At 39.8% G+C, this 25,734-nt stretch overlaps 1 protein-coding gene across 3 annotated transcripts in view; it reads left to right on the forward strand.

The window, feature by feature from the left end:
* Nucleotides 1-25,734, forward strand: part of Stk39 (serine/threonine kinase 39) — a 272,078-nt gene that overhangs the window by 192,745 nt on the left and 53,599 nt on the right. For all 3 annotated transcript variants that reach the window (XM_010606914.3, XM_010606916.2, XM_010606915.3), the window contains exon 15: nucleotides 25,079-25,131. In XM_010606914.3, the coding sequence (XP_010605216.1) occupies nucleotides 25,079-25,131 (53 nt within the window). The remainder of the gene's footprint in view (nucleotides 1-25,078; nucleotides 25,132-25,734) is intronic.

Raw genomic sequence — 25,734 nt, forward strand, 5'->3', positions numbered from 1 at the left:
CCCCTTAGATGGACTATTTTTAGAAGTTAAAAGCAGGTCATAATTGAATTGCAGCATTCAGTTATTTCGTAAGGGCCCAGGCCAGGTACAGGTGCCACCCTGATGGACTCTGAGAGGGCCCTGAGCTTCAGTTAAGGAAATGCTTCAGGTGGGGAAAGGACAGCAGTTAGTCCAACGCAGTTCTGACAGTTACCAAGGTGCCTGTTTGCTGTTAACTGAAGGAAATTCTTGTCTGCATCTGAGCAACCAGAAATGTTAACCACTCTTCTAGGTACTCAGACCTCTGAGTTCTATGTCACCCAGATGAAGAGGGCTCCTTATTTTCAGATATGCTGCAAAAAAAGGATATGTGAAAGATCATGCAATTCGTTTTTAAAACATTTTTATTAGTATGTTTGCAATGCATAGTAATTTCAGTCACCGTGGGGAGTTGGTACAAACGCATACTGCATCTGGATCATTGTACTCCTCCTTCCTCCCCTCCCCTGCCCTGTCCCTCCTATCAGACTGCCTTCCACCTTCACGGGGAGTCTGATTCCTGTCTCTTACCATCTCTTTTTTATTTTACTCTTTAAATTATTCATACTTTGGGTCTCATATTAAAGCATGTGATATTAGTCGTCTGTGTCTGACTTAATTCACTTAGTATTACAGTCTCAGGATCCATCCGTTTTCCTACAAGTGACTCAGATTTATCCTTATCAGTAGCTGAGTTCTACTCCCATTATTCATCATGTGTTGGTGGGTATAGAGCATAAATTACTTTCTTTGGACATTCAGTGGACACCATAGTTTTAAACCATACAGTACAGAGATGAATTCAGCCCGAGTGAAGCACTTTTCAAGTAGGTATGAGCAATGGTTTCCTTTTCCATAAACATAGGGGCATCCTTTGGAACTTTGAAATTTATTTTCAGTATTGCATTCTTAATGCCTTTCCAAGAGTTGGAAGGGTTACATGGTTTTGTTTTAATTTTTACACATGTTTATCACAAACAGTAATACTGGTTTTCGCATGTTACTATTACATTTGTTAAAAATGATGTCACAGTGAACAGCGCCTGCCCTTAGACATGCCCGGTGAGGTGAGACCACAGATTCACCAGACTGTGAGTGCTCAGTGGCTGGCCACGAGATGCGTTTTGTTCACTTTTCTCAATTAAACATATGAGGCTTCTTTTATTTTTTTAAGCTTTTGGCTCAATTCTGTTTTTTTTTTTTTTTTCTTAAAGCCTTTCATGTTTGTTACAGAAAATTTGAAAAATACTTTATAAAGAAGAAAATGATTACTCACTGGACCATCACTCAGAAATAAGTATGACTAACACTTTGGAGTATTTCGTTATATGCCTTTTACTTTGCATATATTTTTTATTGTTCCAATTATACTTTGAATAAAATTTTCCCCTGCTTTTTACACTGAGGATTACATTATAACAATTTTCTCATTTCATTAAAAATCCTCTTTAAACAAAGTTTTAATAGCTACATAATATTGTATCTTGTGGTTATTTTGCTACAATTTATTTAACTTTTTCCCTATCATTGGAGATTTAATTTGGTTCCAGATTTTGCTGTCATAAACAATACTCTAAAAACTGGCTTTATGCAGAAAATTGTCAAATTACTGCTTTATTCCATGTACACATTCATAAATGTAGAAGTGGTAGGTCAATGAGTATAACCGTTTTGAAACGTGTAAATATACTGTCAAACGGTACTTCTAAAAGGTAGTACGTCGGTTTATACCCCTGAAAACAGGAAAGAAAAGTCAAATGCACTTTATCTTTGTATAATTGATATTGTATAATAGGAAGAAAAGGTCTAAAGGTGTAGAGGAAGTGGGAGGGGTGGGGGAAGAGTAAGAAGGAAAAAGAAAAAATATGAGAAGAGGAAAAAAATGGAAACAAAGTCTCTATAATCGTTTTATAATCTTTGCTAATTTAATTTAGTAATTAGAAAGAAGTGATCGAATTTTGTAGTTTGTATTCCACTGAGCCAAATCTTGAAGTTCCCAGTGGATAAAGTGGGAAGGGACACAAAGACCTTTTGCTAGTTAAGGAGTTTCCTGCTGAGTACAATGACTTGCCCTTATGTAAAAAGTTAAATTTATTTAAAAAATGATACATGAATATTGTGCACATTTATGGGGAAAGAAATGGATATTTCTATTATTACTTTAAAATAATTCACACCATATCCCAAGATGTGCCTTAGTCTAAACAGAACAAGCCCAAGGCTTTCCCTTAAAATGAAAATGTTTATTATAATAGCAGAGGAAGAAATTAGGTTGTTTTGAACTTACTTGTTCTTAATGATTAGCTGCTGAAGTCCAGTGCTCATTATTTTCTCATTAGAGCATTCTCAGTTATCCTTTTAATAATGCGATGCTGTGGAACAGCCTCTTCAGACAGTTTGTCTCTTCATCCTGTCCTCTCCCTCAGAAGATACAGAGTACTGCAGCAGGCAGGAGGAATCCACTTACCCTGTGGCCAGGTTTCTTCACTAGTTCAGAGAGTGGAAGTGAGTGTTGGAGCGAAACCTTTGTGTTCTGAGAACACCGTGGGTGCTGCTCTTCTGCAGTTTGACCAGCCAGAGATGCCTGAGTGGAAAAAATGCCACCTTCTCCCCATAAAGCCTCTGCTCCTAAGCCTGTTGTCTAATTATCTGAATAAATGCTCTTGTTCCTGCCCAAGAACAAGAATCCTGTTTGGAGAGAGGGAGAGTTTAGAAGAGCTGTTGGAGCACTTTTGTTTTCTCACCTCTAGAGCCAGAGAGAAGATACACTGGGTGATATAGGCTTGCTTGATGCCAAGAAGTAACCAGGAACGTGTCACTCATTTTTTTTCCAGAGGTACAAGATTACTGGTCTCTGTGTCTGATAGCTCTGACCACCCTTTAGAAAAGGGTACCAGAATGAGGGCAGGTGAGCCACTCCATGAACCTTCTTCACCATATTACAACTGGTATGGAAAGTTTTCTACCGGCATGGCCTTACAGTCCAGCAGTTTTGATGTTGTCAAAGTGGTCACTCTGATTTGGGCAGATATAACAAAAGTATTTTGAGTTATGCATTTTCTGGATCAGCCCATCCTTGTCTGTCCTAATGAAGGAATCTAAAGGAACATTGAAATTCCTTAGTCATTTTCTATCAATTTAATAGTTTAACAGAGTTGACTTTTCTCTATGCTAAGCATTTACTTGTTTAGATAATGTTAGAGAATTTGAAGGCTGAGAACGATCTGGCTTCTTTTCTGCTTGCTTCATGGTTGTGTTGTAAGTAGGAGTTGCAGCCAGTGAGGGAATACAAATTTTGCAAGTAAAGAAAGAGGCATTTGTGGCGTCAGTACCTGGGAGGAGAGCTCTCTAGGAAGGCACATCAAACACCTTTGCTGTACCCGAGCTTCTCACCTAAAAAGTTTCTTTCTGGCTCTGAATTCTATGAATGTTCATAAACTCATTGAGTGAAAGTGTGTTCCTTACTTCATTTCTGTGTTCTCTTTTCCAAGTCCAGAAACTCGCCTTGTGCTGAGTGTATGACCTTACACATCTGAACTGAATGATTGATGGTCTCTGCTTCATTTTTAACTCACTCTTCAGTTTAACATTTGTCCACTTCACAGATTTTTATCCCGTCTACTTAATTAAATGGTCCATTATACATTTTGTGGAACTTTATGGAATTATGCTTGATACATATTTTGTATACATTTATTTTATTAGAAAAAGGAAAGAAAAAGTAAGAAAGGATTTGCTTTCAAGAACTACCCATTAGGATATCTTAGAATTGAACTAGTAAAAGTATTTTTATGTTAGTAATTGTCCTAAAATTGAAAGGAGCTTGTAAGAAAGTGTTGGTGGTCATATTTCAGAAATTAAAGTGTCTTTTAAGACTTAAGAAAAGCAAGACCAACATCACAAAGAATCCTTATTTCCATCTTTTGAGATGCCTAAAGAGCAAAAATCCTTTTTCATTTGTACCAGTCCAAAGTGCCAACAAGCATTCTGGACACAGGAGGTTCCCAGGCCAATCTTGAGTCATCAGCAGCCAACTTTAGTATGGGCTCCAATTTCTTTCAGATACACAGCTGTTTGGCAGCCAGATCCGTACTCTAGTTCATAAAAAGTCTTTTAGGTCATTTAAAAATGTTTTATTAATGGCCACATCAACAGGCTGAAGGAGGAGGTCAGTATGCTGAAATGCAGATAAAAACGAGTATTGTATTTTCCCTTCCCAGTTGGCTCAGTTGGAGAGCCTATTAGTGCTCTAAAAAGTCATATAATTAGCATGGTACCCACTGCTCATTTGGCAAACCAAACTGATATCTGATGTTCAGAATGCAAAACATGGAAATGTCATCTTCGTTGCTCTGTGCTGTCACTGGCAGCCAAGAGCAATCCTGAGTGACAGACCCTTAATAACAGTGATGATGAGAATCACAGATAGTGGCCTGAGTTGGGGCCTTGTTCCTTTAGGCATGCTTGAGTCCAGAGAAGCTCAGGGTCATGAGAGTTTATAATGTCAATGACATGTGGGTCCTGTCTGGTGAGTGGGACGAAGGCACCCAGCAGTGCTAGCCAACCCTTCGTGAAATGGTTCTTGTCTTCTTTCTCAGGGAATTCCCTGATTGCAACAGACCGGATTTTATAGTATACTTCAGCCTCCTTCCCTTTTTGTAGCACTTGGGATTGAGCCCAGGGGCACTATGCCACTGAGTTACATCCCCAGCGCTTTTTATTTTGAGACAAGTTCTCACTCAGTTGCCTAGGTGTGACTCAAATTTGCAATCCCCTTGCCTCAATTTCTCAAGTGCTAGGATTACAGCCTTGTACCATTGCTCTCAACTTCGGTATCTTCTAAGTATGATCGCATAAACTACAATCCTTGATTTGTGCAAATAAAGCCAAGTATTTAAATTATTTATAAGGGAAAGAAGTATGGGATGGTTATCAAGAGTATTCTTCAGTTCTCATAGGTTTATTTCTCTCTCTGACAATTATCAAGATCACCAAATCAGCGCTAGCAACCGTTCTCTTTGTTTCTTTCAAACTCTTCGTTGGAGTATTGTCTCAGGAGTACTGATCTTTGGCACGCTCTTTGTGAAAAAGCCCAGCTATCAATTTACTGTAAAGAGGCAGCCTGTGTGTTGTTTGTGCATTGCACTTGTTAAAGAATGACCACCTGGGTGTAGAGATAAGTCAGTGGAAAAAAAATCATGAAGGAAATTGTTGAGTATATGGTTTTTATTAGTGTTTGTTACATAAGAAAAACACATTATCCCACAGTCTCATTAAGTCCTTCACTCTGAGGTACAGTCACACACTTGGGAGTTTCTTGCTAAACATTCTGAAGCATGTTTTTGAAAATTATCAAAATATGGGGTGATGGTTGTAAAACATGGATTCTGTGACTCATACACGAGGATCAGTGTCATTATTTGGCATCCACATGGTACGTGTAAGCCTTTGGAGTGAGACTGTTTGTTATACGGTCGACAGTGGATTCTTGTCCCCAGGTGTACCCTTTACCGGAAAGATGACACTGCACCCTTGCAGACAAGCTAGCCCGGGTTTTTCCACTTTTGGCAAACTTGAGGTACTTGGAGTTTTCCACTTAGGATGAGTTGATTTCTGTGCCAAGTGATTGATATCATTTTATATAATACACTTTATTTGTTAAAGGGATAGTTTCCTCCAAAACTATTGTAGTAATACATGTCATAAATTAGTGCGTCAGAGGCTGAGAACCAATTAAGTTTTTAGCAGAGGAACAAACACTGACCTTTAAAGATTTGTTAGCATCAAATGGTATATTAGTTAGCTAGTGCTGCATTATGAAAGCACCACAGGCTTGATGGCTTAAGCAACAGGAATCCATTTTGTCACTCTAGAAAGCCAAGATGAAGGTGTGGGCAGGTTTGGTTTGCTCTTAGGTCTCTCCCTTGGCTTGCAGAAAGCCACCTTCTTACGATGTCCTCACGTGGTCTCTCCTTGTGCAGGCACGTGCATGCCTGTGTTCTTTATCTCCTCTTCCTCTGAGGACTCCCATCAGATTGGCTTGGGCCTTACTCCATTGCCCTCACTTTCTCTTAAAAGATCCTTTTCCCAAATATGTATACACTCTGAGCTGTTGACAGTCAGGACTTAAGCTTGTAAACTTTGGGGGTCACATTTCGACCCATAACAGGTAAGAAGGGGAAAGGAGTAACCACATTATCAGCCCCACTGTGCAGTCAGACAGTGGAGGGCCCTGCAGAGGGCGTCCGTGGGGACCGCCCAGGTGGAGCTTTCCCTCCTCTCACTTGTGGGAATCTAAATATCTCAAAAGACAATAAATTTAGTAAGCACTTACTTGAAAGTGTTGAGCATTAGTCCCCACTTTAAATCCTGTCATATAAATCATACCTCTCTCCTACCCTTAGCATTCTGGGCTCTGGTAACTGCAGGAAGCCTCCCAGGCTTACGGGTTGGCACAGTATTACTCAGTGGAGCATCATAGGACCCCCAGCCTCAAAGGTTAATAGAGAAATTTTTTTGGACTTTTCAGTTTTGTTCTGACATTGTTCTTAATAAATGTCCTGCCTTTCCCCAGACTCTTGCAGGCGTGGCCTGTTGTGCTCGCATACATGTCTTTTCCTACTGACATACATCAGCAGCCTACCATACATCAGTCTAATAGCAATTATTTTTCTGTGCAACTCTCTAAATAACCATTTCCTGAAGCAATTTCCAACTTGAGGGATTATGGTGGCTTTGCTCAAGGCTCATTTATATTAGACTGTAAATGCATTGTACTTCTAGGCCATTTCTCTGAAATAGCCAAAAGAGGAAGCACCTGCTCATCCTCCTGTTATTAATTTATTTGTTTTACGTTACTATTTGTATAGCTTTCCTTGGATTTAATTACACATAAATTAATAGTAGTTATAGTATTAGAGGAGTTAAAACAAAGCATGCTTCTTGCTGCTTCATGAAAACCTGGCTAAAATTTGAGACATTTATTATTGTCCACACATTTGATACTGTTACAGTTACACTAAAATTCTCTTGTGGCTAACTCGATCGTTGTCATACATTAAGACTTTTAAACCAAGAATGATCCCTTCTCTCTTGTGAAGCAACAGACTCTCCAGGGGAGGATATTTACAGTAACTGTGAAGGAAGGAAGGGTATTCATCCATGTATGTTTGAAGCGTTGATACTTAAAAATGGAAGAAAGTCCTCCCCGGCTTTCTCACACATGGTTTTGTAAAATAGTTAAATTTAACGATATGAGAATGAGCAAGGATCGTGGATTGCAAATGCATTTACTTATCGGCTGTTTCTTTAAAATAGGTCAAAAGGGAAATTTCTTGCTCTCAGTCTCTTTCCTCCATGTTCACAGTAGAGCATCACCTTCGCTGCCCACGGATGTGTCAGCTAATGTGTTCAGTGAGCGTGTAGACTTCAGACCCTTTCAGACGCCCCTTAGAAAAAACAGGTCAGAATCACCCCTTGTAGTGCTTGGCAGACCCTTAGGGAGCCCCGGGAAGCCTTCATCTCTCCACATTCTCCAGGTCCCTCTGTTCAGGTGAATCATTGGGAAACAGTGTACTTCAGCCGTATTACCAAAGCTTCCAGCAACAGTGCCATCACTCAGGTGTGATCTGATATGGTGCCTTCAACTTTTGCCCCATACAGCTGGGGACATTTATATGAAAAAAGTTTCTGTTTTTTTACAACGTAGAGTTGGAGACACTATTTGGTGTTTCTTATAAAGGAGCTTCAATAAAAAATTTCTTAATGCGAAGGAAAAAATCTGTCTTACATTTTTTTTTGAAAAGTAAGAATTATGCTGTGTTGCCGGGCATGGTGGTGCATTCCTGTAATCCCAGCACTCGGGAGGCTGAGGCAGGAGGATCACTGTGAGTTTGAGATCAGCCTAGACTACATAGTGAGTTCCAGGTCAGTCTCAACTACATAGTGAGACCCTGTCTCAAAAAAACCAAAAACCAAACAAGCAAAGAATTGTGCTGTGTGATAGTTTCCATCTTCTTCCTTAGTTGCAAGCAAACTAAGCTAAGTTCTGTGCTTATTTAGAACAACTGGCTTCTTGGGTATGTGTTAATATCTTTTAACTTTTAAAAAATTTCTCTTTGTTGGCTTGTTTATTTTGTAGTGCTGCGGATTGAACCCAGGGCCTTGTGCATGCTAAGCATTCTACTGCTGAACTACCACATACCCCTCATTTTCAATAACCAAATATTCAGTTATACATTTGATTTTGAAATGATGTAATATCCATTTTTCAAGAATTAAGCCAAGTGAATAGTAGGCAGAGAAGACAAGGTGATAACTGTTCATAATAGAATTCGTAACAGATTATGCCTTGAAAAACTGAATTTCTGTTTCCTGTGGAACACTACAATTAGTGCATGACGCTCCCCACTTCCCCATAGCGTGTATCAATATGTATAAACACATCTACCACGACATGATTTCAGAAACCGAGTGCCCATTTATTTGGCCCTTGTGTTAGAAGTCTCTTTACATTTCTTTTATAAAGGACTTAGTTTGTTGTCTTGGAAACCTAATGCATTGAAGAGAAGTCAAGGACCAATTGATGAGACTATAAGTCCTCTGCAGCAAAACCTAACATACCCTAAACTTCAATCAAGTCATGTTAATTAAGGCTGATTTAATAGTGATATCTGCTGATTTTTAAAGGGACACTTATGCAAAGACTTTTACCTAAGCGTGCAAAGTATTTTTTTTAAGAAGTGTACACTTTGGCCAGAATACTGTGTTTCTGCTCTCACCAGAAATTTACATGAGTCTGCTTTTAAAGCAATCATTCCATTTTCCTGTTACCCTATAGGTAAAAACAAGTTAGATAAAGATATTCACTGCAGATATTTGGTGCACAAGGCCATGATTCTTTAAGAGATGTCAAAATACTGTAGTTGAGGAGAACTCTGTGTGTGTGTGTGTGTGTGTGTGTGTGGTAATCATGCACTGCTCAAGCTTTTTTGTTGAAGGGACCAGTGTGATTTTCTGATCTATTTAACTTTTGATCTTGGGCTGTTTAATGCTGGATGGCTTGATGTAGACTAGAATTATGGATGCTGCCAACCTCTGATTTTCCAGACCAAGGTTATACTTTAGGGTGTATGGAGGTACAACGCAAAAGGAATATTCATCTTTTAGAAGACTCACTGATCCAAAAGCTTTTTGAGCCAAATCAAATGCAAGGACAAGGGTTCCACAGATAGGTTTTTGGTTCAGTTGCTATTCTTACACTCTTGGTGCATTTGGTACATTGTACATGGAGATACAGACACTTTGGAAAACCTTGACCTCAGGCGGAGATGGGGTAGATAGATACAGCAATGGCTCTCAACCTTCATTTCTGCAACATTGTTCATGTGAATTGTTTTTCTATCTCTAACATTTCTCATTGCCTACAGAGATTCTTCCTTTAAAATTATATTTTATTAGTGCATGTTAATATTACATATGGAAAGGGCCGGGAATTTAGCTCAGTGGCACTGCGCCTGCCTTGCAAGCACAAGGCCCTGAGTTCGATTCCAGGTACACCCCTCCCCAAATTACATAATGAAGTTTATTCTTTATTTTTGTTTCCTGTGCTTTTGAAGTCTTGTGCAGGAAGTCTTTGCCTGTGCCGATGAATTCAACTGTTTCTCCTACCTTGTCTTCCAGCTGTTTCTATGTTTCTGGTTTTATATTTAGGTTTTTTGGTCCATTTTGACTTGATTTTCATACAGAGTAAGAGATAGGGATCTAGTTTTCAATTTTCTGCATGAGCATATCCACTTTTCAAAATACCATTTGTTACAGAGACTGTCTTCTCCAAGCATGTTTTTGATCCCTTCTGCAAACATCTGGCTATAGGGGCTTGGGTTTGTTTCTGTGTCTTCTATTCTATCCCAGTAAGCTACATTTTTATTTTTGTGCCAACAGTATATTGTTTTTGTGGCTTCACAGTATACTTCGCAGCCTGGTATAGTGGTACTTTCAGTGTTGCTCTTTTTCTTTTTTGGTACTGGGATCAAACTCAGAATCTTGCACTTGTGAGGCAGGCGAAGGAATCACTGAGCTAAATACCCAGCCCTCAGTATTGTTCTTTTTGCTCAGTGTTGCTCTGGCTACTTATTCTGGGTCTTTTCTAATTCCAAATGCAATTCAGGATTGGTTTTTTCTAGTTTTTTTGAAGAACGTTATTGGTGTTTTAATGGGGATTGCATTAAATCCATACATCACTTTTGGTAATGTGGCTATTTAATTCTGCCACCCCAAGAACAGTGGGTAACTTTTCTAATACCTTCTTCAGTTTCTTTCTTCAGAATTCTGTAATTTTCATTTTAGAGATCTTTTATCTCCTTAGGTTGATCCCGAGGTATTTACTTGTTTTTAGCTATTGCATGTGGAATTATTTTCTTCATCTCTCTTGGTGGATTTGCTATTGGTATATGGGAGCACAACTGATTTCTTTTGGCTTTTTTATGTTTATTTAATTTAACTTATGGGTACATTCTAGGTAGACAGTACAGCTACATTCATTACTGGGATCTTTTTGTATGTTGATTTTGTATCCTGCCTCTGCTGTGAATTTATCAGATCTTAAAGTATTTTAGTAGAGATTTTTGAGTCTTCTCTGTAAAGGATCATAACATCTACACATAGGGATAATTTAACTTCTTCCTTTACTATTCATATCACTCTTTATTTCTTTCTCATTGCTCTGCTAAAATTTTGAGTACAATATTAAACAGGAATGGTGAGTGTGGACACCCTTGTCTTGTGCCTGACTTTAGAAAATTCTATTTTCCTCATGTAATATGATGTTGGCTGTGGGTTTGTCACATATGACTCTGTATGTATTTTCACCATTTTTTTTATCATGAAAAGGCATCATTTTTTGTCAAAGGCTTTTTTAGCATCTTTTGAGATTATAATGATATTTATCTTTGATTCTGTTTATATGGTGTGTTATATTTATTGATGCCAAACCATCTTTGCATCCTGGGATAAAAAAAAAACTGTTAATGGTACATGACCTTCTTAATGTATTTCTTGAGTTCTGTTTGCAAGGATCTTATTAAGGAATTTTGCACCGAGGTTCATCAAGGATATTGACTTGTAATTTTCCTTTTTTTGTTGAGTCATCTTGTTTCAATATTAGGGTGATGTTGGCTTCATGGGATGAGTTTGAGGGGATACTTTCCCCTTCTAGTACATAGAAATGTTTGAGAAACATTGGTATTAGTTTCTTTCTTTCTTTTTTTTTTTTTAATGGTCTGGTAGAATTGAGCAGTAAGTTTACCTGGTTCTGGGTTTTTCCTATTTGGTAGAGTTTAATAACTGCTTCAATCTCATTGCTTATTATTAATTTACTTAGATTTTGTATGTCTTCTTGGTTTAATTTGAGTTGGTTCAATGGGTCTAAAAACGTAACTGTTTCTTCCAGATTCTCCAATTTGTTGGAATATAAATTTGAAAATAATTTCTGATGGATGCTTCTCTGGATTTCAGTGGTGTTTGTTGTAACTTCCTCTTTAATTTTTAAATTTTATTATTTTTGAATCTTCTCTCATTAAATTTGCTAAGGGCTTATCAATCTTGTTTATCTTTTCACAGAAGCAACACTTTGATTCATTGAACCTGTGTATTTTAGTTTTTATTTTCTTACTGTAATTTCTGCTTTGATCTTTATTTCTTCTTTTCTACCCACTCACAGTTCATTTTTTTGTGATGCATCATTAGGTTATTAATTTGAGCTCACTGTGCTTTTGTAATATAGGTACTCAGAGCTATAAATTTCCCTTTTAGAACTGCTTTTATTGGATCCTACAGATTCTGATGTGTAGTGTTTCCATTATCATTGGATTCTGGGAATTTCAAATTTCTCTCCTGATTTCATCAGTGACCCGTTGATCATTTAAGAGGATATTATTCAATCTTCATGTGTTTGTGTGATTTCTGTAGTTTCTTTTTTCTTTTTATTTTTTGTAGTTTTAGTTTCATACCACTGTGATGTGATAGAATGCACAAGATTGTTTTATTTGTTGACACTTCGTTGCCTAAAGTATGGTATATTTGTATCAGTAATGTAGTTTAATTCTGATGTTTCTTTGTTGATTTTTTTCCAAGTTGAGCTACTTTTGCTAGGAGGGTGTTAAAGTTCTCCATATGATTATATCAGGGTATGTCTATCCTATGCCAAGTAGGTTTTTTTAAATGAAATGTGTGCTAATGTTTGGTGCATATATTTTATGATTGTTACTCTTCTTGGTGATTTCTTTCCTTTACGAGTATATTGTAGCTTTCTTTGTCTCTTCTGGCCAGTTTTAGTTTGTGCTTAACCTTGTCAGGTATGAGAGTAGCTAACCCTGCTTGTTTTCAGGCTATATCTACTCAGGGTATCATTTTCCATCCTTCCACTTTGAGTCTATGTTTCTTTTCAGATAAAGTGAGTTTCCTGCAGTTAACATATGGATTGGTCTTGTTTTTTGATCCACTCAGCCAATCAGTGTCTTTTATTTGAAGAGTTAAGGCCATTAACATTATGTTGTTATTGAAAGATGTGCATTAATTACTGTCATTTTATTGTTTTTCTGGTGTTTGATTCCTTTCTATTGTTCATTAATTTATGTTCTCTCCAAGTGAGGTTTACTCTCTCCCTTTGTCTCCTGTAGTTTTCTTCTTGTAGTGTTTAGGACTCCTTTAAGTATTTTCTGCAATACTAGCTTGGTTGACATACATTTCTCTAGTTTATATTTATTGTAAAGGTCTTTATTTCTTCTCCAGTTTTGAAGGGTAGTTTTGCAAGATATGCTAATCTGGGTTGGCAGGTGTTTTTCAATGTTTGAAAAACTGTTCTAAGCCCTCCTGGATTTTAAGGTTTCTGTTGAGATATCTGCTGTTGTTCTGATGGGCTTGTCCTTTTATGACATCCATTGCATCTAACAGCTTTTAATATTTTTTGTTTGTTCTAAATTGTTCTCAATTTTTGACATTTGATTTTTCTCTGTCATGAGCAAGTTCTTTTCTGGTCACATCTATCTCAGTATCCATTTCATTCCCCAGTTTTTGCAATAATTTCAGTGAGTATATTTTTAAAGCCTCCTGTAGTTCAGCACCTTCTTCTAGGCCAATAAGCTTTAAATTATTCCTTTTAGATTGATCCAGGAATTCTACCTATTGTCTCTATTCAGTGCTTCTTACTCTTTTTTTCTTTGATCTTGTCTGAATATTCTGGTACTTTCATCCATTTTCAATTCCTGATGATCTTCTGATTGATCTTGTCTACTGCCTAGACATTTTGGCTGTGTGTTTTATTTGACTTACTGAGGTTTGCATTTCCAGGATTTCTGTATAGTTCTTTTATAGAATGTCTACCTCTCTAATGAGGTATACATAGCGTATATACGCTTCTTTAATTCAAACAGCTGCTGATTTGTGTCTTTCTATAGCTCATTGATCATTCTAGTCATTGAGTCCTTCAGCTACTTATTTGTCTCTTTGGTCCCTTTGATCATTTTAGCTGTCAGTTTTAAAAATTCTTTTTTTTTTTTTAATTTCATCCACTTTGGTATCTGTGGGATCAGCTTTTGGGGAGTTGTATATTTTTGGAGGTATGTAGTTGCCTTGTTTTTTCATTTGAGTTGTTTTTGTGTAGAGGTGTGTAGAAAAGTTGGGTGTTATATTTTGCACCATGGTAGTGTGGGGCTTTTATTTATAAGTGGCTTTCTTTCTGTGGTATGTCCTGGGTTGAGGGTGCATCTCTGTGTGGTTTCCACTTTGCTCTGAGTGTTCGGTTGAGCCCCTCATCCTCCTTTGAGAGGAGGGAATAACTGCCAGGAACCTGAACACTTGAGAAACTCACCTTTTATTTTTCCTGCATTATCTGATGCCTAAGAACTTGACAGAAGTGACTCAGGAAAGGACGCACAGAGAAAGGGCACACAGGTATAGTAGGCTAGAGAAACCTAAGCCAACTATTTCACATAGTATGTAGATAGAAAAGAGAGGAAGAGAGAGAAGGGAAGCAAGAACAGGAAGCAAAAAGAGAGAGAGAATAATAACAGTACAGTTTTTAAAAAGGAAAAAGAAGGGGAGAATAGAGAGACAATCAGATATGTGGAGGTTATTGAGAACAGTAGGGGAAGGAAGAGAATACAGTATAAATCAGAGATAAGAGAGTAGAAAAGGAGCTTGTATCAGTTCTCAGTAAGTCAGACACTCTTAGATATCCCTCGGAAGCAGCTGTTGGTGTGAGAGTGTATGAAAAAACAAGGAAGGGTGTCAGAGAGTGAAAAGAGAGAACAAGTCCAACTCTGCCCAGACACACATATAGAAAGATCGATCCTTGTAATACCAAACGATGAAAGGGCAGAAGGACCGAACACCGGGGTGTAGTAGTTTTGTTGACGCGTGTGAGTGCCCCTTGACAGTCTGAGGGCACTGCTGTCTTTAGCCCAGCGTGTGCTGGGTCCTCTGGTGCTCCCGGGGTTGGGTCGTCCTTGCACTGGGTCTGAGCCCCAGGGCTCCCTGCCGCAACCTGTCAGGAAGTCTCAGCAAGTCTAGAGCCCTGTGATTTCAGTGGCATCCAGGGTCAGGGAGGAGACTGTGCCAGCTGCCACACACCTCTAATTTTCTTTCTGGCACTTGCTTCCCACTGTGCCTGGTACTGGGGAAGCAGAAGCTGGAGCCAGGATGGTCCAGTTGTCACTTGCAGCCACCAGCCCTGACTCAGTCTGCTGTCACTCTTCTTGGCCTGTGTCCCTTGGGGCTCAGTGCTGGGGGAACAGAGGCCCGTTGTCTGTTCCTCTCACTCTGGCCTGGCAGTCACCACTCTGGCCGCTCTGCAGCCCTTCATGTTCCAGTCTGGTTTGCTTCTCCTGTGGTCTCCATCGACAGGGGCCTCTCTGGTTATAATCGCCGGCTCCAGGCCATATCCTGGTGAGAGAACCAGACAGTGTCTGCCCCCAGCTACTTCTCAGAGTCAGTTTCACGGCAAGGCTTGGTCTCCAGACCTGCACTGGGAGCAGAGCCTGTGGAGTGAGAAGCACTTTCTTCTTCTTATCTCAGACAGTGGGCTTTGTTCTGTCAGGGGAACTGCACAGCTTATGGGCACCTAGGGCAGGGCCGGCTGGGGTGAGCACCCAGCTGTGGCCACCCCCAGCTCCATTCCCAAAGTTTTCTGCATTTCACAGAATGGCACATCCTCCAGACCTGTCCTGCAAGCAGGAACCGGGTTGTGGGGGCAGCCTCACTTCTTACACTAGCTTTTCTGTATCTCACCTGCTCACCATTCTGTGTTATTTGTTCTAGTTGCTGGTGTCTACAGTCCTTTCTTTTTTTTTTTTTTTTTTCCGGGGTTTGAACTCATCCTTGGGCTTCACCTGCTCACCATTCTGTGTTATTTGTTCTAGTTGCTGGTGTCTACAGTCCTTTCTTTTTTTTTTTTTTTGTACCGGGGATTGAACTCAGGTCCTTGCGCTTGCAAGGCAGGACACAAAACCACTGAGCTAAATCCCCGGCCCCACACTCCCTTTCTGTATCTGCACATTGACTGACCTTGGTGACAACATGGGAGCCGTTCATGAGTGCTGCTCCCTCTACACTGCTATGATCCAAAACTCACCTGCCAGTGATGCCTAACTGAATGTTGGGTATATTGGGGGAATATTTTTCCTCTGCACCTCTTCTCACCCTGCCTGCAGTTTGAAAGCCACCCACGTAAATAAAGAGCAGTGGTCTGGGAAATCTCAGGTCCCAGGTATGGGTGTCAGTCCTGCCATTGATGGCTCCCAGTGTAGGCCTGACACCTAGTAGGCGATCAATAAGGATTTGTGGAGTGTCGAGTGAATTAACTAGCTGTGTAATCTTAGGCAAGCCATTTAATCTCCTTGGCTTCAATTTCTTCACCTGAGGAATGAGGGGAATGGATGAGGTGACCTCTGAGACCCTTTTCAGTTGTAAAATTATATGATTCTGTGATTGGCCCTTTACCTCAGGGGAAGACTAATTTGACAGGCGTGTGAAGGATGGATGAGAGTGAGAGCCAAAGAAAGGAAATATACCTTTCTGTCGGGCTAATGTTTCCTTCTCTGCTGCTGTTTTTAAAGCACTTATTTACATAAAGTCTTCTGCGTAGTTTACCTAGGCCTGCTGTCCTCCTGGGAGATTATAAACTCTTTTCAGACTGGAATTATGACTTTGTTTTTCCTTCTGTTTCTGTGAGCCTCAAAATATAAGTCATAATAATGCCTTCCAGCTGTACCAGGGAGTTCACACTGTTTCCGCACGGCTCATTTAATCTGTGAGGGAAGCATATTTCCCCCTTTACTGCAGAAGATGCTGGAAGTTAGAGGTGAAGTGGATTGCTGAGCACTATGGCTGGTGAGTAGCTGGAATTGCAGATTAAGCTCTGATGCCCAGTCTCTGGGTGTGAGGCTCCAGCTCCTAAAGCTTCCTTATTCACCGGTTTAAAGTCATCGCTCAAGCGAAGCCCAGAGATGATAAGAGCATCACTTCCGTGCCACCCAGTGGCCACAGGACACTGCCGCTGTTTCTTGGTTCTTTTGTTTCTGACCTGTGTTGTGGGTGACCTCAGTTTATCCTTACCTTAGTGCAATTTTTCCTGTTCCATTCAGTACAGTGATTTTCTACCTGGGCTAGACATTCATCTGCCGAGAGTTATACCCTGAAAAATAGCTCCCTGGACCTTTTATGGTCCTTTTCTTTTCTCTGTACATCTTTAGCTTTCACAGTAGCACTCTGGGTATGTGTGGATGTACGTTGTGTCTATAAAGTATTCTCTGTTCATTAAATCATTTATTGTGACTTTTGATGGATGGTCACCTCTGCCCTTGGTCAGTGAGAGTGAAGTTGTAGGGAAATGGATGATTTGAGGATTCTTCAGGAGGAAGAGCCTACAGGTCTTAGTGGTTGGTTGTCGCTGTCATTTACAGCCTGGAGAGCAGCAGAAGAAAGTAAACTTGAGAGGAATAGTGATGTGTTCTGTTTTGGGTGTGCTGACTGTTTTGGTGACTGGACTTTGCATAGAGAGACACCACATATAGGCAGTGGGACAATGGATTTAGAGCTCTGGGGAAGTACCTGGGATTGAGTTGTGAATTTGGAATTAATCATACAGGGAGAGAATGAGTAGAGGGTCTGGTAGAGGATGGAGCCATAAATCTTGAGAAGACAGGCAGACAGAGATAGAGTAGTATTTGGGCTGACCAGAGAGGGCAGCTGGTGAACAGGGGAAAACTAGAAAGAGGAAATGTCTCCAAAGCCACGGGAGAGGCTCTTTATAAAAGCCAGACTCATACACTGCATGAATTCATTCAGCTAATACTGTCTGTATGCTCTCAGGCCTGTGCTGGGTGCTGAGGCAGAATAGTGGACAAGGCGGATGGGGGTGGGATTTGGAACTCATTGTCTGGTGGCTGAGCCAGATGTTAGAGCAGTGATTACCTGTGTGCAAAATGTGAGGTAGGAAGCACAGGCCTGGGGCTGGCAGAGCTCCAGCTGACCTCACCTCCTTGCCTGGCCTCTCAGGGAAGACCTGGCCCGGCGGCAGAGCAGGATTGGAGCCAGGCCGGTGGAGGGGAACGGGGCGTGATTGGACATTTCCAAATGAGAGAAGCCTGCTTCTTTAAGACCCTGCCATCAGCGATGGCAAAACGGGAGCTGAAAACCAGTGGCAGGACGTGGGGGAGAGAGGTGGGATGGATGTCTAAGGAGCCTGCTACGGATTCTAAATTTTGTTTTAATAACAAGAAGGAAATGGCGGTTTTAAGCACAGAATGGCGTGATTTGGCTGGTATGTAGGTTGGTGGCTCCAGTGCAGACCTGAGAGAAAAGGTGGGGACCCTTTCGGAGCATGTGCAGATGAGAGTTCAGGGGTTGGTGGGGTCTGGGACGAGGCCTTTGCTCTAGAGAAGGTGGCAGAGGACGGTAATTAACCCTAGGTTTAGTTCAGATGTGCTGTTCAGACAGATGATTTTCACTATGTTCTTTGCCCTTTTCAAGGCTTGTTCCTTTGTCTGTAAAATAATAAGGCTTAATAGTTTTGTCCTTCCTTTAAGAGTTGTTCTGAGCATGGAGTGAAGTAACGCATTAAAACGCCTAGCTCATCTCAGCACATGGTACGTGCTGCTGTCTCGGTTCACTGAGTGACGCAGTGACGGTATACAGACAGGGTCATTGGTAATGAACGGACATTTATTGGCTCAAGATTCTGGGTCTTGGAAGTTCAAGATCAAGCACCTGCATGTGGTGAGGGCCTTCTCACTCCGGTGTCCCATTGTGAAAGGGTGAAGAGAGGGCAAGAGACCAATAGATGAACTGGCATTCTCGAGGCCTTGGATAGTCGGCTTGAATCCTTTGTAAGGGCGGAATCTACGTGACTGGAGTGCCTCCCACCGGGCCCTTCCCAAGCCTGCTGAATGGAGCGGGGAAGAGTCCATTTGCAACGTGCTTCCTGGGAGACACGGTCACGCCATAGCAGCTACGAATTATTCCTCCCCTCTCAAAATCGAGCAAATAGATTACGGAAGCCCACACAGTAGATTGTGGATCCGAACCCAGTCCTCTGTCTCTGCATTCATGTGATCTCCTTCTCCTGCCAGCTGCCAGCAGGGGAGAAGGGGAATGCCGGCCAGTTCAGTGAGAACTTTAGTCCATTTGCCCTCCTCAGCCGTCAGCGATGCACTTCACTTCAGTGCATGGTGAGCTGAAATCAAAATGGCATCCACACTAACCCCAGCCCTTGTATCAGGTCCCCAGCTTGCCCCTGATGGGGTCCTTGTTCCCGGAGTTGAGTGGGTGGGAGCCCCTCTGGAATTCCCTGGACACCGGCAGCTTCACCCTGAGCTGGCCTGTCAGGTAAAGGGTGGAAGAAAGGGCTGCTGTTGAGAGAGGGGCTGCTTCTGTGTCCCTTAGAACAGGGCCCCTGCTGCCCCCACAGTGTCTCAGAGGTGTTGCAGCCTCAGAGCACTCTGAAGCATCCCTGTGCTGCAGGGTGCAAAATGCCAATGAGGGGTAGTATTTCCGACGCTCTGGACAAAGAGATCTTTGGGCCTCTGTGCCTCTCAATCATGTCCGATGTTGGGGTGCATGAGCCCCTGTATCTCTGCTGGCATGGACTAAGGGAATTCCTCTGAAGCTGAAGGATGCAGACAGTCCTGAGCTGGCGCTTTGGCTCTAGAGCCAAAATCCAGAAACAGTGACTGTCAGATGGTACCGACCAGTACATGCAGAGGCCCAGGTAAATGTTGCTCCGTCCAGTAAAGTCCACACCTCAGCTGCGCTGGCCCCTGCCCCTCCACACCAGGGAGAGTTCTTTGTTTCACGTGTTCCCATCGCCACTTCCCAGCCACTTGCCTCATTTGAGTGGTCACTATGTTACTTGAAGATGAAGTGAAAGAACAGGAAGAAAAACTTAATGTGTGCTAATCTATATCTCCAAACTTTGCACAAATGGACATAGTGAAAAACAAAAAAGTCTGTCAGTACTGAATAGCAATTAGTAAAAACTTCTAAGAAATCACTTCCAAAACTTATACATTATGTTTTCATTAAATTCCTGTGGTCTTATTTTTCTTTCTCATGATTATTTTCTCCTGTGCTCTCAGTTTGTGGGCCAGTGCGTTTTTTAGTAGATCCTTAAAAATAACATCAAAGACTTAACATTCCAGAAAATTTTACGTACTTCTGTTGCCCACAGTTTCTGTGTTAATATCAGCAGAAATTATGTTTTACATTTGACCTTGCTAATGAATAACAGTAGACCAAATATGGCTCACTTATTCATGCCAAAGTTTAAAACCACGCATCAACAATTGAAACTATGGAATTTTATTCATAATGTCAGATTTCTTGTATTTGTGAAGAATCTGAATATTTAGCAGCAGGTAGCCTGAATTCCCACTTGACCATAACCAGCCAGTTGTGTGTAGCTATTGCTTCCTGTGGATGGGAAATAAGCTTTCCTACTAGCAGGGTTCCCATGTCTCCCTGTTCTTAATTCAGTCCCTTACGCTCAGTTCCTACAATGGAGCTTAAAAATTTCCAGTGGGAGTATAAAATAGTGTAACTTAAATGAAGTGGGATTTAACAATACCTATCAAATTGCAAATGGGTATATTCTTTGAGCAATTCGCTTCTAGGAATCCATTTTTATACTCATGTATTTAGAAAATGTCTCAGGACAAAGTTACTCTTTGAGACATTGTTTATAATAGTGAAAGATTAGAAAAAAAATCTGTTTACAGAATGGGAACTGGTTCAGAAAGGTATAGCATACAATGGAAACTGTAGCTATACAGAAAAGAATGAGAAAGCGCTCAGTGAACTACTATGGGGAAATTTTGAGAAGTAATATTCTAAGAAAGGCATGGCACAGAGCAGTGGAACTAGTACACTCCCATTTGTATTAAATGTGTGTATTTGCTAGTATGTGTGTAGCCATCTCAGGAAGGGTACACAGAGGCCTAAAATGTTTATTACTTCTGAGAGGGGAATCAGGTATTTGGATGGGGAGCTGATTTTCAGTCTGCCCTATCGTACTTGTTGACTCCATCACCACCACCATCACCAATACTGGAGATTAAACCCAGGGCCTTCACACTTGCTTAAAATCCCCATCCCCTTTAAAATTTATTTTTTATTTTTTATGTTGAGACAGGCTAGATGTGAATTTCTGATCCTCCTGCTGCAGCCTCTAAAACCACAGGCTTTTATTAACCTATTTTAGCAAGATAATTTCCCTCTCGTGTCGTGTGTCACTGATCCACGGAGGAGCATCGTTCGTCCCGTCACTTCCCAAAGCTCCACTATGAGCTCATGAGGTTTTGAGTAGACATCTAGATAGAAACCATAGCATGCTTTCAACAAATCTAAGATTAAGAGAGTTTTGTATAAGAGTTAGGAAAAGCAGCCTGGGTCCTACAACTGTTGCTCTCAGATTTTATGATTTCCTTGGTAAGGTTGCACAGACTTTTTGGCTTTAAATCATGCCTATTTTCAGCTTCCCTGAAATCAAGTGTCCTATGTGATATCAATTAAAGTAAATGTACTTTCAATTAGAGGTGTTCAGTATAAGCCTGAAAAGATTAATTCTTTATAAAAGGATGACCTTCAGTAGTTAGATCCAGTTAGGCATTTTTCCAGCTATATTTCATCTTGATGGGACAAGTCTACTACTCACAATCAATCACTGTAATATTTTCAGGTGAATATTCTAGGTTCAGAATTGTAAAAGAATGACTTGGCTAGGCAGTCTCCATGACTTGAGCCACCATGGATACAGGTATAGGTTATGAGTATTGGTTATTACTTTTGTGGTGTTGATATTTAAAGCATCAAGATGCACATGATGATATTCCTGGCACAGTTCTTAGACCTCTTACTATGGCCTCAGTAGAACAAATTAATCAAAAGACTGATCAAAAGAGAAAAGAACTGTGACACTAATTAGTATTGATTCAGATTATTTTGTAATTTTTTTCTCCTTATGTCATTTCACTATTAAATATGTTAATAGCACTTGCTTTCCTAGTGGTTGTCTTTTCATATTGACTATTTTAGTTCTAATTTAAGCTTTGGTCATATACAGCATACTACCAAGAGTGCTAAAGAAAGGAACATTTGATGGTTATTTATGATAACATGCAAAATCGTGAGAAATATTGTTTTCTTTTTAAAATGAAAGAAGTTAAGCATTTCTGTTTGTATTAGGTTATTTCCAGAATAGATTTGTTGGTATTCACTCTGCCATTCATTAAATTGGTAAAGTTGGAAAAATCATTGAATGTAGTCACCTAAAAATTGGGGAGGGGCGTGGAGTTAGAAAAAATAAAGAGTGGGAAACAAGCAACACCTCTTTGAATGTCTCAGAGGCGACTGTTGGAATCAAATGAGAGTTTATATATGTATATATACATATATATTTATAGATATATAGACAGGCATATATGTACATATACAGAGTCCATCAAAAAAGTATATACACACTTCAGGAAAAGAAAAATAATAGATGTCTGGAAGTTATTGGTCACCAATTTGAGTACCTCTTGTAATTGTATAGGCCAAAGGTAAGTTGCATTAATCTCATGGTGTCTCAATAAATTTAGTATTAAAATATTTATACAAGTTTTTCTTTTCCTGAAATGTGTATACACTTTTTTGGCAGACTGTATCTATGTGTACATAGTATGTGCTGTAGTATATACACTCATCCTGTGGACTGCCTTCCAGATACTAAAATCTGTGGCGACTTAAGTTACTTGTATATATTTAATGACATAATATGTTTATATAATATTCTCTGGTATACTTTAAATCATCTCTAGATTACTTTTAATACCTAATCCAGTGGAAATGCTATTTAAATAGTTGTTGTGCTGTATTTTATTACTGATCTGTAGTTGTCTTGATTCTTTGGATACAAAACTGTGAATACGGAGGACTAGTGCCTTTGCTCTTGTATTAGTTACTGTTCTCTCACTGCTAAAACAAAATACTCAACACCCAAAGTTAAAGGGGGAAAGGCTTATTTAGCTCACAGATTGTAGAGGATTTAGTCCATAGTCACCTGGCTCTAAGGTGGAGTGGCACGTGGCAAAGGGGTGTTGCAGAGGAGAAACGGTTCATTGTCTGCAAAGCCAGCAAAAACAACAAGCAAAGGGCCTTGGTAGCATCTTTCTGCCCCTTTTGTTTCATGCAGGCTACTTGAGGTGGGTTGCGCTCACACCCTGAATCCTAGTGCCCTTGAGCCTAGCATTGCACCATGAATCACTTCCAGCGTCACACACTCTAGACCCACCTGCCTCCCAGAAAGCCCCGCCTGTGATTGCATGAGGCTTTGGGGGGGACATCTAGACATGAAGTCCTAACAACTCCCCGTGTGTGTGTGTGTGTGTGTGTGTGTGTGTGTTTCTTAAGTATCATGCACCATTCTGGAAGTTCTTGAGACTCTTCAAAGAGCCCAGCTGGCCAAAAGTATTTTATAATAATATTAAGAAATTATTTACCTTTTTTGCTGTCATTGTTTCACACATGTCTAGTAGGATTTTTTTAGTGGCTTCCTATTTAACATGCAACATTGCAGAAGATTGCAGAAGCATTATAAAAGTGCAGCTATTTTTTCTATTTTTAAAAGTTTTTATTAGTGCGTGTATGCAATACAGAATAATGATGTTTGCTTGGGGAATTGGTAAATGCATATAACATATCTTGATCATTTTCAATCCCTTTGTCCCCTCCACCTCACCTTCCTACTCAGGAGCAATTCTGATGTCTTAAGCCAAACATTACAGAGGCTTGGGAAAGTTGAAAACTGTGTTGTTTAGTTGATTTATTTATCTTTTGGAAAAGATTTTTGAACTTTTTTTTTACATTAACATGAGTTAATTATCTTCTTCAAATGAATTAACATTTTACAAATTTGTCAGTTTTCATTTCCAATACAGTAAATTTTGATCGATATAGATCATGCAAACAAAAGCTCTTCAGGGGCCCTAAATGCTTTTTAACAATGTAAAGGAGTCCCATGTCTAAAATGTTTGAGAATTGCTGATGTCCACATGTCAGGAATTGCAGAAGTCCCCTGGTCTCATTCTATCCCTAGAGGAGTGGTGATAAAATGCAGGAGGAGACACCTGTAAGGTGTATGAAGTTTTGGGCTCAGGGCTGTGGTGTGATGGGCTTGGGCACTGCTTGAATTCTTCGCCTTTTGTTTCTGCTATTTGGTTTGTGGGAAGGTGATAGAAATGAGTCAGCATTTCTAGGTACTGAGAAAGACTTTCTTTTAGTGTGGTCCGAGTATTTAGCAACTTTCTGGATTCCTTGAAATTATTCATGCTTTGGGTCAAATCATGGTGTGGGCACTGTTGAGTAACATTCATAGAGGTCAGACAGCTAAGGCTGCAGTAGCAGGTCTGCTCAGCCTCAACTGATGCCTCAGGAGGGTGTTAAGTGAGGGGTGTTCAGGCCATATCTGCATGTCTTGGACACTCTTAGCCACTGAGCTAGTAGTTGAATTCTTATGAAAATTACTAGATCATGTTTACTAATGCGGTTTGATTTGTAATGCAAACATTTTGTTTAACCTATGTTGATAATGTAGATAAAAATTCTACTCAAAATATCACTTCTAATGCAATTTCTTAAGGTGTTTTTATTAACTCTAGCCTCTGTTGAGAGGTACTTGTAATATTTTAATATTCTTTTTTTTTTTTTTGGTACCAGTGATTGAACTCGGGTCTTTGTGCTTGCAAGGCAGGCCACCGAACTGCTGAGCTAAATCCCCGGCCCAGTATTTTAATATTCTTAGGAAAATTTAAAACTATCCCAATTATAGCTTGCTGTCTGTCTTTATTATTTCTTGAAATTGACATGAATGGAAAATTTTAAGTATTTACTGGTTTTCTATCTTCCCAGTGTCATTTAAGTTTTAATTGAATAAGTATTTTATATTTACTTAAATGAATGTAACTGTATTGTATGCCTAGATTGTACCAATAAACTCAATAAAAAGAAAAAAATAAAAATAAATGACGCTTCATATATTCAGTGGGCAATTTTGCAATTTTTTAGAGGTTCCTAAACTTAGATAAAGTTTGTGACTATAAAATGCCTACTTAGAGACTTTTATTGTATGATTTGAACTATTATCACTAACTTCCTTATTTGTCATATTTAAAAATTGTTTAATAAAATGCTATTTCTTTCAGGAAAAATAAGATAAATGCATGAGATATCATTCGTTATAGACAGAAGGCTACTAAAATACTAAATTATGAAATTAGACTTATTTAATTCAGATTTCAAAAAATGAACCATTTGGTTTTAGATTTTTAAATATTTGTATAAGGTAAATTTAATCACATGAAGAAATATCTTTGTTCACGTCATAACTATCTCTTCCAGTCAAGGAAACTGGTAACCTAAAACTATAAAATGTTACTGCATATTAGTAGCATCTTATAAATATTGGAATTTGTTCAGTTAGATTTAACTCTGCATCATTAGATTTTAATGTGCTATTTGTTATATATTTCAGAAACTCCAGAAAGGAACTTAATGACATAAGATTTGAGTTTACTCCAGGAAGAGGTAAGTTTTAATTAAAATTGTTATTTTAGTGCTACAAGAAGCATTTCAAGCATATGGTTATGATTTGCTGTTCAAAAAAGTCTCAAAGTGAAGGTGGGAAGGCAAGCGACGTGGAAGGAGGAAGGGACTTTTGACAAGTGTAAGGGTTCTCAGTCAGGAATCCCAGTGACCCACGTGGCAAGTATGTATACACATATAGATTGGGCCTGTTCTCTCAGCCATGGAAATAAGTAGTGGTGTGGCGATGAAGGGCCCAAAGGAAATTAGGACACAGATAACGAGGAGCAGCAGCACTCCTAATGAGAGCTGATCAGGACACAGTGGCATCATCCACAGCTGACGTGCTTGCCTCTCTGTCCTCAGTTCAGCTTTCATGAAGCAGATGCTGGGGAGTGTTTGTGGTCTCTTTTTGCTGTAGGCACTAGGGTAAGCTTGATGGGAACGATGCCAGTCTCGCCGCTGATGCAATTTGAGTATTTTAAATAAGTTATTCCAGCTGCCTGAAGCTGGAATGGGTTGCTGCTGGATCAGCTCCTGGATGCTTAAAAGACATGCTAGTTTTTATTAACTCTTGCACCTGGCAGTTAGCCTGGCGTGCAGGAC

The sequence above is a fragment of the Fukomys damarensis genome, unplaced genomic scaffold (assembly GCF_012274545.1).
Source record: "Fukomys damarensis isolate Sample0158 unplaced genomic scaffold, DMR_v1.0_HiC HiC_scaffold_26, whole genome shotgun sequence".
Classification (NCBI taxonomy): domain Eukaryota; kingdom Metazoa; phylum Chordata; class Mammalia; order Rodentia; family Bathyergidae; genus Fukomys; species Fukomys damarensis.